Consider the following 15,050-nt stretch of genomic DNA (forward strand, 5'->3'; position numbering starts at 1 on the left):
CAAACTGTTTTCAAGAGCGGCTGTAACATTTTACATTCCCACCAACACTGTATGAGAGATCTAGTTTCTCTACATCTTCACCAGGATTTAGTGTTTTCACTATTTTTTATTTTAGCTATTCTGACAAATGTGTAGTGATATCTCGTTGTGGTTATTTAGCCTTTTCCTATTGGCTTATGATATCAAACATCTTTTCAATGGCTTGTTATCTCTATATCCTCTTCAGTGAAATGTCTGTTCATTTCTTCTGTTTAATTCTCCAGTTAAAGCATATAGGCCTGAATGTTCTTTATCGGAATGTTTTAACTACAAATTCAATTTCTTTAATAGGACTATTCAAGTTCTATCTTTCTTTTGAGTAAAGTTTTATAGTTTGTTTCTTTTAGGGAATTGGCTTGTTTCTTCTAACTTGTTGAAAATATGTGTACAGTATTGTTCTCTTTTTTTTTTTTTCTTGATCAGTCTTGCTAGAAATCTGTTAATTTTATCAATTGTTTATTTTCTGTTTATTTTCAGGCACCAGTGTCTTAGTTTGTTGAAGGCTGTTTTTCAATTCTTAATTTACTGATTTCTGACATTATTTTTTTCGTTTTCCTTGTTTCTTGACAGTTACTCTATTGCTCTGTCACCGATTTATAATTTAGATTCTTAGATCTTTATTTTCAACTGTAATTCTTTCCTGGTAAATCTTTTTAAAACTAAAAAAGATCTTTTATATTACCGCTTTTGATTTGTAGCTTTTCTTTATTTTTTTTTAGTTCTAAGTATAATTTTGCTCATGATTTCCTTTTGAACCTGAGGTTTATTTAGTATAACTTCACTTCATATTTAGTAATACCCTTTAAACTTGCAGATATTTAGAAATTTTAAAACTATCCCTTTATTATTAATTTCTTACTTTAGTACATTATGGTTGGAGGACATATTTGCATTAATGCTTATAATCCAAGAACATGCTGATGGAGAACAAACATGTATTTTTTTCTTCCATATTTATTAAGACTTTCTTTGTGGCATAGTACATACTAATGTTTTATTTTGCTTAAGAAGTGTGGGCATTACCTATTAGGTGCTGATATAATATGTATAATAAAGGCAAACACTAATTCCCATTTGCTATACTTTCTTCTGATTTTTTTTCTCATTTACTGCTCCCGTTTAATAGGTGTTTCTTCTTGAGGATGTTTTGAAATATGCGCAATCTATTTTGCAAGCCAAGATGATTTCCCTTAACTTATAACACTTGCATCTAAATTTATCCCCACAGTTTTCTTAAATATATCTATATTTCCCCTAGCAAACCAAGTTCTTTAATATGCTCTCATGTCTTGCATTCCCCTACTCTCATCCACTACATAATATTGACACTATCTAGCATTCTAGAATTTTATTTCAGACTTTTTCTGTATTTTTTTAGTTGAGAATAAACTTTTATTACTTCCTACTCTACTTGCCATAAATCTTTTATCAACTTCCTGAATATGTTTTTCTTCTTAGTTGAGTACTTTGTTCAAAGGTGCTTTCAAGGTAAATCTTTGTCTGGAGAACTTTTTAGACCTTGTATAATTGATAATAATTTCATTATGCCTGCAAATTTAAGCAACCATTTGGCTGGACATTAATTATTATATTTAAAGGTATTTTATTAATACTTTACAAATATTCAATTGTCTTCTTACATCTAGCATGTTGTTTAGAAATCTAAATTCAGTCTTATGATTGCTACTTTGTACGTAATTCTCTTTTTGGAAACTTAAAATTTTCTTTTTGTAGTGTTCCTTTTTTTAAATAAGGAATAAAATGTGTGCATTATTTATTACACTGAAAAACTCTGACCACTAATAATATTTTGGGGTTAATCCGACTGAGCTAAGAATATTAATAATTTGCATACAACCAATACTTTCCCAAATACAATAGATGAATTCTTTATATGTACTTTTTAAACATATTATATATTTATGATTCAGAAGTAAACTTGAGCATTTTAATCATTAAAAATAAAATATACAAAACAGTTACGAGTGGAAATAATACTGACAAAGTGCCCTGTGTTTTTATCCCAGAGACATATCATAGAAATCTCAAGTTAAGAAAAAGTCAAAATAATGTTGTTTTGTATATTAAGAATGCGTTTTGGAAAAAAAGTAAAAAAGAAAAAGAACGCGTTTGGGGGAATAGAGAGAATAATAGCTTTCCCTTTGGCTTAAAACAGTCAGGAGTCTGAAGTCACTGAATTTAGAAGGCAGCAGCCCCTGACGGAGACAGAATTCTCAGGCAGGGAATCCAGCATGGTGGAGGAGCACACTTGTTTCTTCACTCAACCCCTTCACAATGCTAAGCTCAGGTTCTCACTTTAAAAAGCTGGTGGGGTCCTACTTCAGAAGGGTAATCGTTTGATAGTATTAACAACTTTTTCATCTTATTAACTGCAATTAATGATAAGTCGTGAAACCCTTTTCCATTTTAAAACATAACCAACAAAGCAGCATGCACCATTGGGAGTCCGAGGTTAACAGCTGTACGCTACCAGTCCATGAGCCCTGTAAGCAGGAAACACGGGGGCGTGTGGAGCAGCCTGGAGTTCAGATGTTGGAGTGGCCCCATGGAGCTGACTGTAGTCACTTTTCTGCCATTAATTATAATCATTGCCATATCTTTTTTCTAAGCATTGTAACCTCCAATGGAGGCTTTCCATCAACACCTTATGCCTATAAACGTATTTAGGGCACAACATATTGTTCTCCAGTAGTGGGGTGGAAAGTTGCAGGCAGGTGGTAAGAATAGCACACACGCTCTCCTTTGTTTTTCAGGAACTTGGGTTTCCCAGCATAAAACTGTAGCTGAATCCAACCCTCTGCGTCTGCAGGGAGAATCTGCCCAAGGACCACACACCACCTGACACCAGAAGCCCCTTGTGGTAATTCCACTGCCTCCATCTTCCCAGCTCTGGCTGCAGTTCCGATCCAAGAAGCAAACATAGTAGCGGCATGGAAGTTGTCATGACAACATTGTCCATTCCCTCAAGGTGAGCAGTAGACCATTCAAGAGAGGACACCCCTCCCCGCCCTCAGGGGGAGCAGTGACTTCAGGAGGATCAGAACTTTCCAGAGTCAGTTCCCCCTTTTCCATCTTTGATTTTCTTTGGGATTTTGTCAGGATCTTGGCCTCCTTTGCTGTGACAGGAATGTCCTTTTAATTAGGGTAAGCATATCCACAGTCTCTTACACGCTTCCAGTTTCAAGCCTTTGGTGCCCAGATTTAATTGTTGGCACCAGGCCCTCATGATGTCTCCATGAAGCAGGTTGACAGGTGGTCATTTAGAGGGTAATTGAAGAATTGGTATCTTCTTCCGAAATGTTTCTTCTATTGTTTTGTACCATCTTATGTAAATAAGAAGCTTTGTTATCTTTCATAGATCTTTTTTGTTTGGTTCCCTTCCCTGAGGTTCTTTGCATACTTGGTTCACCAGCAGCCTCTTTAGCTTCTACTAACAAAGATTGGAATTTGCAAGGCATATTTTTAAATTTTTTCCCCTGACTTCTTTGTGGAATTCCACTTCATGCCTTTGGCATTCTCCATACTCAGAAGTCGAGGTTGATTAAAAAAAAAATCTCCTTACTTCTGTGTCTGTGGTGTTTTTAAATTCCATTATAATGTGTTTAGAGATTCATTTTGTTAGTACTTTTTTGTTTGTTTAGAACTTCATAGGCTCCTTCATTCTGAAGTTGTTTATTACTATATTTCTGGAGAACCTATCATCATTACTTCTCAAAATATTTCTTCCCTCTGCTTTCTGTCTTTTTCTCTGACTCCTATTTTCTAGATGTGGACGCTTTTATTTATATCCTCTATCTCTCTTGCCTCTATCCCTTGCTAGTTCATGTTTTTATTCTTCACTACTAGCTGCCTTTAAGAGAGTGACACTGCATGATATTCTGGCTCACTAATTAATTCTTTACCTGTATTCCTTCCGCTATTTAGGTCAGCTAACAAATTATTTACTTCAATTGTTATGTTTTTGTAACTAATATTTCCACTTTTTTCTTTTTATGCTTCATATTCTTAACATCTTCCCTAATATCCTTGAGTATATTCATCAGGCTTATTTTAAATTCTAACTCCCAATAATTTAGATTCATGTGGTATATGTTTATGTATTTTTATTTTGGTGTACTCTCAAATGTCAGGCTAATTTGACATGTAAACTCATTTTCCCAGGGATACTGCTATTCTGTTTGGTAATAGGTATTCAGAAATGCCAAAGGTTAGGTCCTAGCTTCTGTCCCTCTAGGTACTGACCTGGAGGAGGAGAGGGATGATTCCCAGGGAAGAATGTCTCAGGCACCACACAATTGTCATCAGCCACTCTCATTAGTTGCCACTCCACCAAGCACCTTTTATGATCACTAGGAAGAAGAAATCTCCTCGGTTGTTATTCCAACAACTTTGAATATTTAGAACATGACTTAGTGAATACCTCTAAGCAACTGGTCAGCTCACCTGTTTTAATCAGCTCTTCATGTTAGCAGGGTTTTTAACTGACATCGTGACACCTCATTATAGCAGAAATGGCTGGTTTTCCCATAATACATGGTGTTTGCTTCTTCTATACTAATATAATATTAGCTGGGCATATGGGCCCAAGTATAATATATTTTTCACAAGCTCAGTTGCAACTAGGTGAAGGCCAAGTGACCAAATTCTGGCTACCAGGATATAAATGTAATAGTCATGTGCAACTTTTCCCAGTTTTTTTCCTCAATGGGAAAAGCTGTATCTTCCAGTTGACTTCTCTCTTCTTAATGGTTAAAATAAAGACTTATTGCTAAAAAATTTAACAGCCATCTTGAACCATGATATGGAACCATTCTCTAAAGTTGGCAGAAAACCAAAAACAAAGTAGCCTGGATCCTTGATGACTGTGTAACATATCAGACCTGGACTACTTACCTGTGCAGGAGAGAGAAATGTCCAGCCTTTTAAAACTACAATTTGCTGGAGTTTCTCTATTATAATAGCTAAACTATGGAAATTTTCCCTAAAATTTTCTGTTATCAATAATTTCTTTTCACAGACGAGAAGACTAGACTCATCCAAAATAAGTGGAGGCACTTAGGTTAGGACCCGGAACTCCTTGGCACCAAGCCAGAGCTCTTTCCTCATGTGGCTCTTCGATGAGTTTGTTCCATGGCTTCAATTTTAGACAATGATTTTGCATTTACTCTTTAAAAATGTAGTCTCATAAAATATTTTCTTTTGTTTCAATTTGTAAGACTGAATATATAATGTGGCTTTGCAGATGTGATGGCAAGAGATTGGCTAGCTTCCAGATACATTTAAAAATCACTATTGGTGCCTCTGCTGGAGAGGCTTTAAATTCACTATCTCTAATCTGCTTTTCTAAAAGACCGAGTGACCAGATGCCCAGAATTGGTGAGGAAGTTCTTGACCTCCAGAGTCAATATCTTTTCCTCATCATCCTGCTGGCCCAGGGATTTGAAAATCCCCATCAAGAGTCACTAGACGTGGATGTCTCTAGAAGTATTGATAACCAGATTCCAGGTTAGTAGACTCATCTAGTTCTAATATCTTTAAAACTCCTTTGACATTTTCATACATAAATTCTTTTGTCAACTTTCTTTACCTCTTATGTTCTTCCATTTAAGTTTTTTCATACCTCTTCTTATCTTTAACTATATTTCTTCTACGCACGGAGATATCGTTACCATAATTCCATTTTACTATTGCTTTCTCTGCTTGCCTGATGTAACCTCGCCAAGCGAGTGGGCTTGCTACTTGAAATCTGGTCCTCAGACCACCAGCATCAGCATCATCTGTGAGCCTTTTAACAATGCAGGGGATAAGGGGAGATGCTAGCCAAGTACAAAATTCAGTTCTGCAAGATGAATTATTTCTGGAGATTGAATGTACAGCAGTATGCCTATAGTTAACAAGACTATATTGTATACTATACTTGTGATTTGCTAACAGAGTATATCTTAAGTGTTCTCACCATACACCCACATGCACACACAGACACACACACAGACACACACACAGAAGAAAATGGTAACCGTGCTTTATTTTAATGGTTGCAAGAGTTTTTTGACTCATAACCTTGAGGTGATAGGTGTTTGTATAATTTCCTATTTTTGTAGGAAAGAATACATTTGTTCACTTAAAGTTGTTTAAATGAACTCTTTGCCATCCAATATTGACTTTACTTGCTAATATTTTGATAATTAACTCACTTTCCATAACCTCATGGATTGAATTTTGATGAACTAGCATAAAAGGCTGCATGAACTTTTAGAATTATGAACATTGCAAAAGACATTTATCCTTGTGAAGCTATTTTCAAGTAAAATAAATGAATAAATAAGCAACTATTCACAGATTAACTTGAAAGCACAATGCAAAATCTTGATTTTCCTCAACAACAAAAAATTCATGGTAGGGAGTCAGAGAGGGGAGTGGTGATAAGGTACATGTGGGATTCAGAAATGAGACACTTGAGGTAGAAATTTCTGTGCAGTTTCTCACTAGAAGGAGACACAGAGGACGCTGGCAGTTTCTCTGCAGACATTACTGGCCTTACGAGAAGGAGACTTTGCCCCTGAGAAGTCTCCCCAGGGCTCCCTTCATGTCCTTGTTTCGCAGGCTATAAATAAAGGGGTTCAGCAGGGGAGTCACCACTGTGTACATGACAGCAGCTGCTGTGTCCTCTTCTACTGAGTTAGAGGAAGAGGACGAGGGGCATAGATAAGCCCTAATCACCGTCCCAAAGAAAAGGGCAACAACAGCAAGGTGGGACCCACAGGTAGAAAAGGCCTTGAGCCTACCCTGGGCAGAGGGGACCCTCAGGATGGCTGAAACAATGCGGATATAAGAGACTAGGATGAGCATAAAGGGGATTAAAATGACTGCTCCCCCCAAGAAGAGGAGCACAAGCTCATTGACCTGAGTGTCTGAGCAAGACACCTTCATTAGGGGTCCTAGATCACAGAAGAAATCAGGAATGATCTTCTTAGAGCAGAAGGAAAGTCGGAATATGAGGAAGGTGTGGGTCATGGCAACAAGATTTGTAAGGGTCCAGCAGGCAGTAACCAGGAGGACACAGCGCTGGCGGCTCATAATCATGGTATAGTGGAGAGGGTGGCAGATGGCTACATAGCGGTCATAGGCCATTGTGGCCAGGAGAAAGATGTCCATGTCCCCAAAAGTCAAGAAGAAGTAGAGCTGAGTCAGGCATCCCGCATAGGAAATGGAACGGCTCTGGGTCTGAATGTTCACCAGGGCCTTGGGCACGGTGGTGGAGGTGAAAAGGATGTCTGCGCAGGACAGGCTGGCGAGAAAGAAGTACATGGGCGTGTGGAGACGCGTGTCAGTGCCAATGGCCAGGACAATGAGCAGGTTCCCAGCCACAGTGACCACGTACATCCACAGGAACAGCAGGAAGAGGATGCGCTGCTGCTCTGCCCGCTCTGAGAGTCCCCAGAGGAGAAACTCGAAAATGCCAGTTTGGTTCCCTTTTGCCATGAGCCCAGAAGTCAAAGAAAGAGACCTCGAGTGAGACCCGTTAAAATTCTCTAAACGTATATCACTCTAGAAGATTGATGAATGGCCATTCTCTGAACTCTAGAGAATAAGAGGAAAGAATGTATTTGTATTGATCACATATTATGTGCATTGTATATTTTTATTGAAATCTACTAATTAGAATGTACTAAAAAATATGGGAGATATGACTTAAGAGAATTAAACTAGATTTCTTGGTTTATTTATCTACACTTCTTTCTGTCCCACATTTCTTTAGTTGTAGCTTCTTTTTCTTTAGCTTTAGTCTCAGGGGAATCAAGAAGCTTTCATTCATTCATTTATTCATTTATCCCACAGATATTGAGTACCAACTTTGGACTGGGTAGAGTGCTAGGTAGGTAAGACAATGATAATTTTTAACCTCAGAGAAGTTTCCATCTAATGGGATAGACGCAACCGCCTATCTTAAAAGTCTATAAAATTTTTATTCCAGGTTCTCCAACCATTCATCTGCCTTCGAATCACTCTCAGACCCCAGACTTTACTTGTCCTGATCTATCGTGCCTAAAAGTCAATATTGTGAAAACAGTTTCATATTATCCATTCTGCCAGGAACCAATTTTATAATCAAACAGCTATTTAGTAAAGATACGTTAGATAACTGAAGTTATCTGTATTGACAGAAGAAGTTGTAATCTGTAGTCTCCATAATCTCAAAACCTGATTGCATCTACACGCGCGCGCGCGCGCACACACACACACACACACACACACACACTTCTGATACAAAGCAGACTGAGCTAGAAAAGGAAAGGAAGGTTTTCTGGACTATAAGTGTAGTTTAAAATCTTACCAGATGGGTGTGGGCAGCACAGTGAGGTAAACTCTTGAAGACCAGGCATTGGAAAGCACCGGACAGGTTCAGAGATGGGGAGCAGGAGCTTTGAGCATGAGGTGGAGGAGGGATATAGGCTAAGATAAAGCTGGAAAGGGAACTGGGAGTCAAATTTGGAAATGTTTGTAATGGAAAGTAAAAGGTCTGGAACTTCATTCTGCATATTATAAAGAGTTATTAAAGCTACCTGCGCAGGAAGTGATGTTAGTGCTTGAGTAGGCCCAATACATGAAAATCCTGGTCCTTTCCCATTTGTGGAACCAGACAAGGGTTAGTCACAAAGTCTACCAGTCAGATGAGAAAGAGAAAATCACCTTTGTTATTGAAAAGATGAGGTTAAAAAATGTATCTTATCCGTGTTCACTAAGTGATCTTTTTAACATATTTCTGAAATTAAATCTATTTTTTTTCTTTCATGGGTTCAGCTGAACAATCATGGGTCTCTCCCACAGGAGCAGAACCTGTCCCACTAAAACATACAACTATTTCTGAAAGTGATCAGATCTGATGAGAAGGGAGAAGCTGAGACCCAAAATTCAGGATTCAGATGGGTCACTCTGGGTTGAAATGAACAAAGCAGTGCAGAAGCCTATGGGTGTTAGCCTACAGGAAGAAGCCTTCATATGGAAACAAATATCAGGAGTAGGAAGTACATGTTGCCCCTAGTGAGTGAGACAGTTGGATATGGATGAGTTTTCTTTCCATCTCTGATTGGTAAAATTCCACACATTCCACACAAATATCACCTATTACATAAAATTTCATTGGTTTGTCCCTGCATCAAACCTCCATAATATATGCCTACAAAATTTTTTACTTCTTTTTCTGTCAGCTTGAATTGAACATTTTTGTGCCCCTATATTGTAGCTACTGTGGGACAGATAAAATATATCTTTACAAGACAGTGTCTTGAATACAGAAAGATTTAAAGAAATATCATAAGAAAGAAAACCCTGAAATTCAAGCTTTTATCATAAGAGAACTAACTAGGAAAGTATCTCTGTAGGAACAAGTCCAGTACAACATATCTTTAAGAATTTTCAAAATTTAGTAAACAATTAAGATTTATAAAAGAATACTACAAAGGATAAATAAAAACACTCAGCATAAATGTCAGACAGTAAGAAAATGTGAAATAGGAAATGAGAAAACTCTAGAAAGAAATCGAAGAAAGTTATTTCTTTGACAAAATCTCTATTACAAAGCTTCTAAAGAAAAATGAACAATACAGAAATTATTATAAGAAACATAAAAGAGAAACAGGAAATGTAACAGAAACAAAAATTAAAAACGAGACAAAAGAGTTAGAAAGAGATGGATATAGAAAACTAACAAAGGAGACTCAGTATATTATAAGCAAAGTCTCCAAAGAAGAAAACTAAATATTGGAATAGAAGAGATATTTAAGGTTACAATTTAAATAAACTTCCCTAAAATAAAAGAAGACCTTACTCTACATATTGAAAAAACATACTTAATACATGGGAAAATTGATGCAAAATAATCAATTCCAAAATATTTCTTAGTAAAATTGTTAAACCTTTAAAATAGGTAAAGAATCCTTGAGGCAACAAACTCTCCCTCTCCCACCCAAAATGCCAAGAGAAAAATCAAGGAGGAAAAAATCTGATTGATATCAGTCTTGACAGCAACATTCAGTGGCATATAATAATAAAAGAACAACACCTCAAGAAACTCAAAAATATAAAGGTAGTCAAGGATTTTGTACCAGCTAATCTGTACTTTGGGTATGAGAACTGCAAACAAAAAGTTTTGAACGTAAAGAAACTCCAGTAATATTTTCCCATAAGCTCTTCCTCTGAAAACTACTAGAATGTAAGCTTCGAATAATCAAGAAAGTATTGAAGTAACCTTAGCAAAAAGACTAGTGAAAAACATTACATATATATTTACTGTGGGGCAAAGGTGACAAAGTAGTATATAAATTAACATGCTCTAATAATGTAGAAATGACTAATAATAATAATGAAAGAAGGAAGAGGAAAGTAAAAAGTACAATAAGTTTTTGATGCTCCCTGAGGAACAGTTAGAAGAAATATAATATTAAGCAGATAAGTCAAATAGTAGGTGTTTAAGCCTATGTAAGAGGGCAAAGATAAACTAAGAAAGATAGTACTAGTGACAAAATAGTTTTATTGGATAATAGAAAAGAGAAGGGAGAGAGGACAATAAATATTATAAGTCAATTTTGTTGCTGTTTGTAGGTTCAAAAGCTACTGTCTAAAGAAGAGGAGACTAAGAGTATATGTTATACTAAGGTATTAACAGAATGAAAAATTTCATAGGATCAGAGACAGTCCATGAAATAAATGCGCAATACTAGCTAAAATAAACAATCTTTGGAGAACACAATGTACCAAATAACCCTAGTAGAGATGGAGAGTCTAAACCAACCAAATGTCACAAAAGAAAAAAAAGTTTTCTCTTGGAAACACTGATAGAAACTCTCGAATACTCTCAAATCTCAATGGCTTACAAAAACAGATTTATTTCCCCATTTATGTTACTCGTTGACTGCAAGCTGCATGCAGCTCTGATTAAAGCAGCCCTTATTTGAGACATGCTATTTTTTAAAGAAAAGTAGAAAAGACATGTAGAGCTTATTACTCTTCTTAAAGATTTTGCTTAGAACTGGTACGTATCATGGTCATTCAACTTTACTGGTAAAACAAGTAACATGGCCAACCAAACAGCAGAGGGACATATAACCTCCCACAGGGAAGCAGTGCAAGTGACATGACAAACAATGAGCCTGTTAATCTTCCTTCAGGGAAGATAGAAAATAACTGAGAGCAAAAACACAGTCTAATATCAAACTAAAAAGCTTCTGCACAACACAAGAAACCATCAACAAAACAAGGAGGCAACCAACTGAATGGGAGAAGATATTTGCTAACGATGCCTCCCATAAGGGGCTAATATCCAAAATACATAAAGAACGCATACAACTCAACAAAAACAATAAGACAAAAATTCAATTAAAAATGGACAGAAGACCTGAACAGACGTTTCTCCCAAGACGACAAAAACAGTCAACAGACATATGAAAAGATGCTCAACTTCACCAGCTATTAGGGAAGTGCAAAACAAAACCACGATGCGTTTCTCCCACAACTGTTAGAATGGCTGTCATCAACAGGACAATTAGTAACAAGTCCAGGAGAGGTTGTGGAGGAAAAGGAACCTTTATACACTGCTGGTGGGAATGTAAGTTGGTACAGCCACTATGGAAAACAGTATGAAGTTTCCTCAAAAACTTAAAAATAGAATTATCATATGACCCAGCAATCCTTCTTCTGGGAATCTACCCAAAAAATTTGAAAACATTAAATCTGTAAAGATATATACATTCTGATGTTCACTGCAGCATTATTCGCAGTGGCCAAGCCATGGAAACAACCAAAATGCCTTTTGATAGATGTTTGGCTAAAGAAGCTGTGGTACATATGTACAATGAAATATTACTCAGCCGTAAGAAAAAATGAAATACCGCCACCTGCAACAACATGGATAGATCTTGAGATTATCATGCTAACCAAAAAAAGTTAGGCAGAAAAAATTTAGAACCATATGATTTCACTCATCTGTGGGATATAAAACTGAAAGCAACAAACGAACAAAGTAAACTCATAGACACAGACAACAGTATGGTGGTTGCCAGAGGGGAAGGGAAGCGAGGGTAGGATGAGGAAGGTAAAAGGGGTCAGATATATGGTGACAGAAGACGACTAGATTTTGGGTGGTGAGGACACAATGCAATATACAGATGATGCATTATAGAACTGTACACCTGAATGTTAAGTTATTAACTAAGGTTACTTCAATAAATCTAATTTCTAAAAGAAGGATGAGTAGAAGAAAATATAATTTTCTCCATTTGAGCAAAAACAAGCTGGAACTAGAAATAGAAAAAAATTCGCAGCAGCAACAACAAAATCCAGGAAATACTTAGGAAGATGTACAAGGAAAACATAAGACCTATATGAAGAAAACTGTAAAATTTTACTGAAGAAAATCAATCAAGATATGAAAAAATAGAAAGATATACCATATTCTTAGCTCAAAAAATTCAATAACATAAAAATTCTAATCCTTCCCAAATCAAAATATAAATATAACACAATTCCAATTAAATTATTGAACCTCAACTTCGAAGTCTCAGCTTAAATTCTTCTCCTCAGAGAGCCCTTTTTTTGACTTCTTTATTTTAAAAAAGCCTCACTCACACCCCGGTTACTCTTTATCATGCTGTCATGCTTATTAAATTTCATGGCACTCTCTACTTGCTAAAATTATCTTTTTTATATGTTTACTTGTTTGTGGTCTTTTTTGTTTCCTCCATGAAAGTAACTTCCTTCTCTAGCTTGTTCATCACCTTATCTTCATTGCCTCAAAGAGTGATGGAGGCAGACTAGAAACTCAATACATACTTGTAACCTGCTTGTAACCTGCTGTAATAGAGAGTGGCAAAGTACACTGGTATTTAATTCAGCTTTGTTGGTCAGGGAGGACTTCCTGGAGAAAGTGATATCTGAGCTGAGGCAAAAGAAAGCATGGTTCCCTCAGGGCACTGAAAGGGGCTCCGAGAGGCTAGGGAGAAGAGGAGAGGAGGCTAAGGGGACGTATGCATTGATAAAAGGAGGAGAAACCCAAGCGTCATGAAAATTTGTTTTGAAGAACATTTAATAACACAGGAAAATGCATGCAATGTAATATTACCTAAAAGGTGTTTGAACAACACGTGTGGACGGTATTAAGAGGTGCTCAGACTTGCAGCACCATGAGGTAAAATGGGAAGCTGATTCAAAGTGGGGAATGGTGGTGCTCTTTTGTTGGGGAGCGGCCCATCATCATCAGTACCTACACTGAGGAAGGATGGCATCTCCCGGACACTGGTCAGAGGATTCCTGAATTGAAAGGCAGGATGAACGGGACAGCATTCACAGCACTTGCACTTCCAATGCTCTTTCCATTAACTAAAAAGAAGAGAGACTAAATCAGAGTGATCTTCAAGGAGTTACAGGTCAGTTGTTATGAAGAGACAGACTCCTGTCAGTGGATGCTCAGAGTCTCAGGGGAGAGTCCGTGTGGAGATGGAGCAGGCAGAGAGGTGCTGCACAATCTTGTCAGCAGCATGTCCTCAGAGGGGGGTGGCGGGGGACACAGGAGCAGAGAGAGGGGAGGAGGGTCACTTAAGAAGCCAAGGAGAAGAGAGCCTGGATGGCAGGCCTGGATAGACTCCAGGATGCAGCGATCCCTGAGGACTGGATCCTCTCACCTGGACATCTCACCAGGATGCAGCACGCTGGGGTGTGTGCCTGGCTCTGCCATGCCTGAGAGCACAGGCCAAGAGCAAGACTTTTATCCCAAGTAAAGAGCATTTCCTGTAAAGTCAAAGTGAGCAGAGCAAGTTCCTGCTAGAGCCTCCCAGCTGTGGAGGGGGATGACATTGGGGGACAACAGTGTTAAAGGAAGGAAGGGAACTTACATTCAGTGAGTCCTTCTTGGGACCTTGACTCAGGAACTTCCTAAATCCCCTCCAGCGCCACTGGAAGCAGACATTGCTATTGTCATTGTCGATGAAGAAACTGAAGCTCAAAGAGGCTGAGTGAGGTGCCCAAGGTCACACACTAAGTAGCAGAATATGGATCTGCTCTTTACTTTCGTGACTCCTAATGCCAGGCCCTGGTATCCTGTGAGCAGAGGAAAGGAAGCCCTGGAAAAGCTGACATTTAGTCACAACTAGCTTCCTACTGTACAACTGACTGTCCATGCTGATTGAGGTTCTTCCACTGGTGGCCCAATAGATTCCATCCTGGGTCTCCTTGTTCCCTCCATCACTGCCTGCCTGACTCTGAATGTGTCCCTGCAACCTGTCCACCACCATTAATCTGGCACTGTACCTGCTCTATAATGCCATTTATGATATTTATCAGCTTCTCGAACACATAGTCTCCCCTCATCCCACCCCCTAATCCTCATCTCCAGACCTTCTCAACTGCCCTTCCTTCTGCCTGGAACATTCTCTCCACCATCACCTTCAACCCTGTTCCTTGCACTGTCTGCAATTGGAAGCAATGATAACCATAGTCTTGCTTTGATGTAAAGCAAGAGACCAGTAGACATTCTCCATTACCACCCAAACCTGAGACTACCAATGCCAAGGATCAGTACCATAGGAAGGGATTTCTCAGTCAAAACATAGAGTCCCCTTTTTAGAGTATCCAGTCTTCTGTGTCTCCTCATCGTGGCTGGAACATGAAATCACAGCCATCCTTAAGGATTCACCCTGGGGTTTTCTGTGTGAAAGGAAACATTTCTTCCACCAGTCCCTCCACCCTGTCTGGGAGGGCTGGTTCTAAATCACTCCTGATAGCCTTATCTGGGAAGCCTTCCTGGCCACACCAGGCCACAGGGACAGTCCTTTGTCTGCTCTGCTTATCACATATTTTCTGTGTCCCTCATTTTGGTAGCTCCCATAGAACTTCCAGCGGACTTTCTTGTCTTCTGGTGGAAAATACTTTACACTTATAACATCCTTCCTCCCAAACAGTGCAAGTGTCAGATTTTGTTATACTTTCATTATCAAATG

The 15,050-nt window shown here is 38.1% G+C and overlaps 1 protein-coding gene and 1 pseudogene across 1 annotated transcript; both read right to left on the minus strand.

The window, feature by feature from the left end:
* Nucleotides 1–2,635: 2,635 nt before the first annotated feature.
* On the minus strand, nt 2,636–5,513 carry LOC107507636 (annotated as a pseudogene).
* Nucleotides 5,514–6,597: 1,084 nt separating this feature from the next.
* Nucleotides 6,598–7,542, minus strand: LOC107507691 (olfactory receptor 1P1). Its single transcript, XM_016138870.2, has one exon. The coding sequence runs from the start codon at nt 7,540–7,542 to the stop codon at nt 6,598–6,600; it is 945 nt and encodes a 314-aa protein (XP_015994356.2).
* Nucleotides 7,543–15,050: the final 7,508 nt, after the last annotated feature.

The sequence above is a fragment of the Rousettus aegyptiacus genome, unplaced genomic scaffold, assembly GCF_014176215.1.
Source record: "Rousettus aegyptiacus isolate mRouAeg1 unplaced genomic scaffold, mRouAeg1.p scaffold_m13_p_6, whole genome shotgun sequence".
NCBI classification, from domain to species: domain Eukaryota; kingdom Metazoa; phylum Chordata; class Mammalia; order Chiroptera; family Pteropodidae; genus Rousettus; species Rousettus aegyptiacus.

Excerpts from the sequence above, each read along its gene's own strand:
- LOC107507691 (XM_016138870.2), bottom strand. The coding sequence starts at position 7,542 with ATGGCAAAAGGGAACCAAACTGGCATTTTCGAGTTTCTCCTCTGGGGA.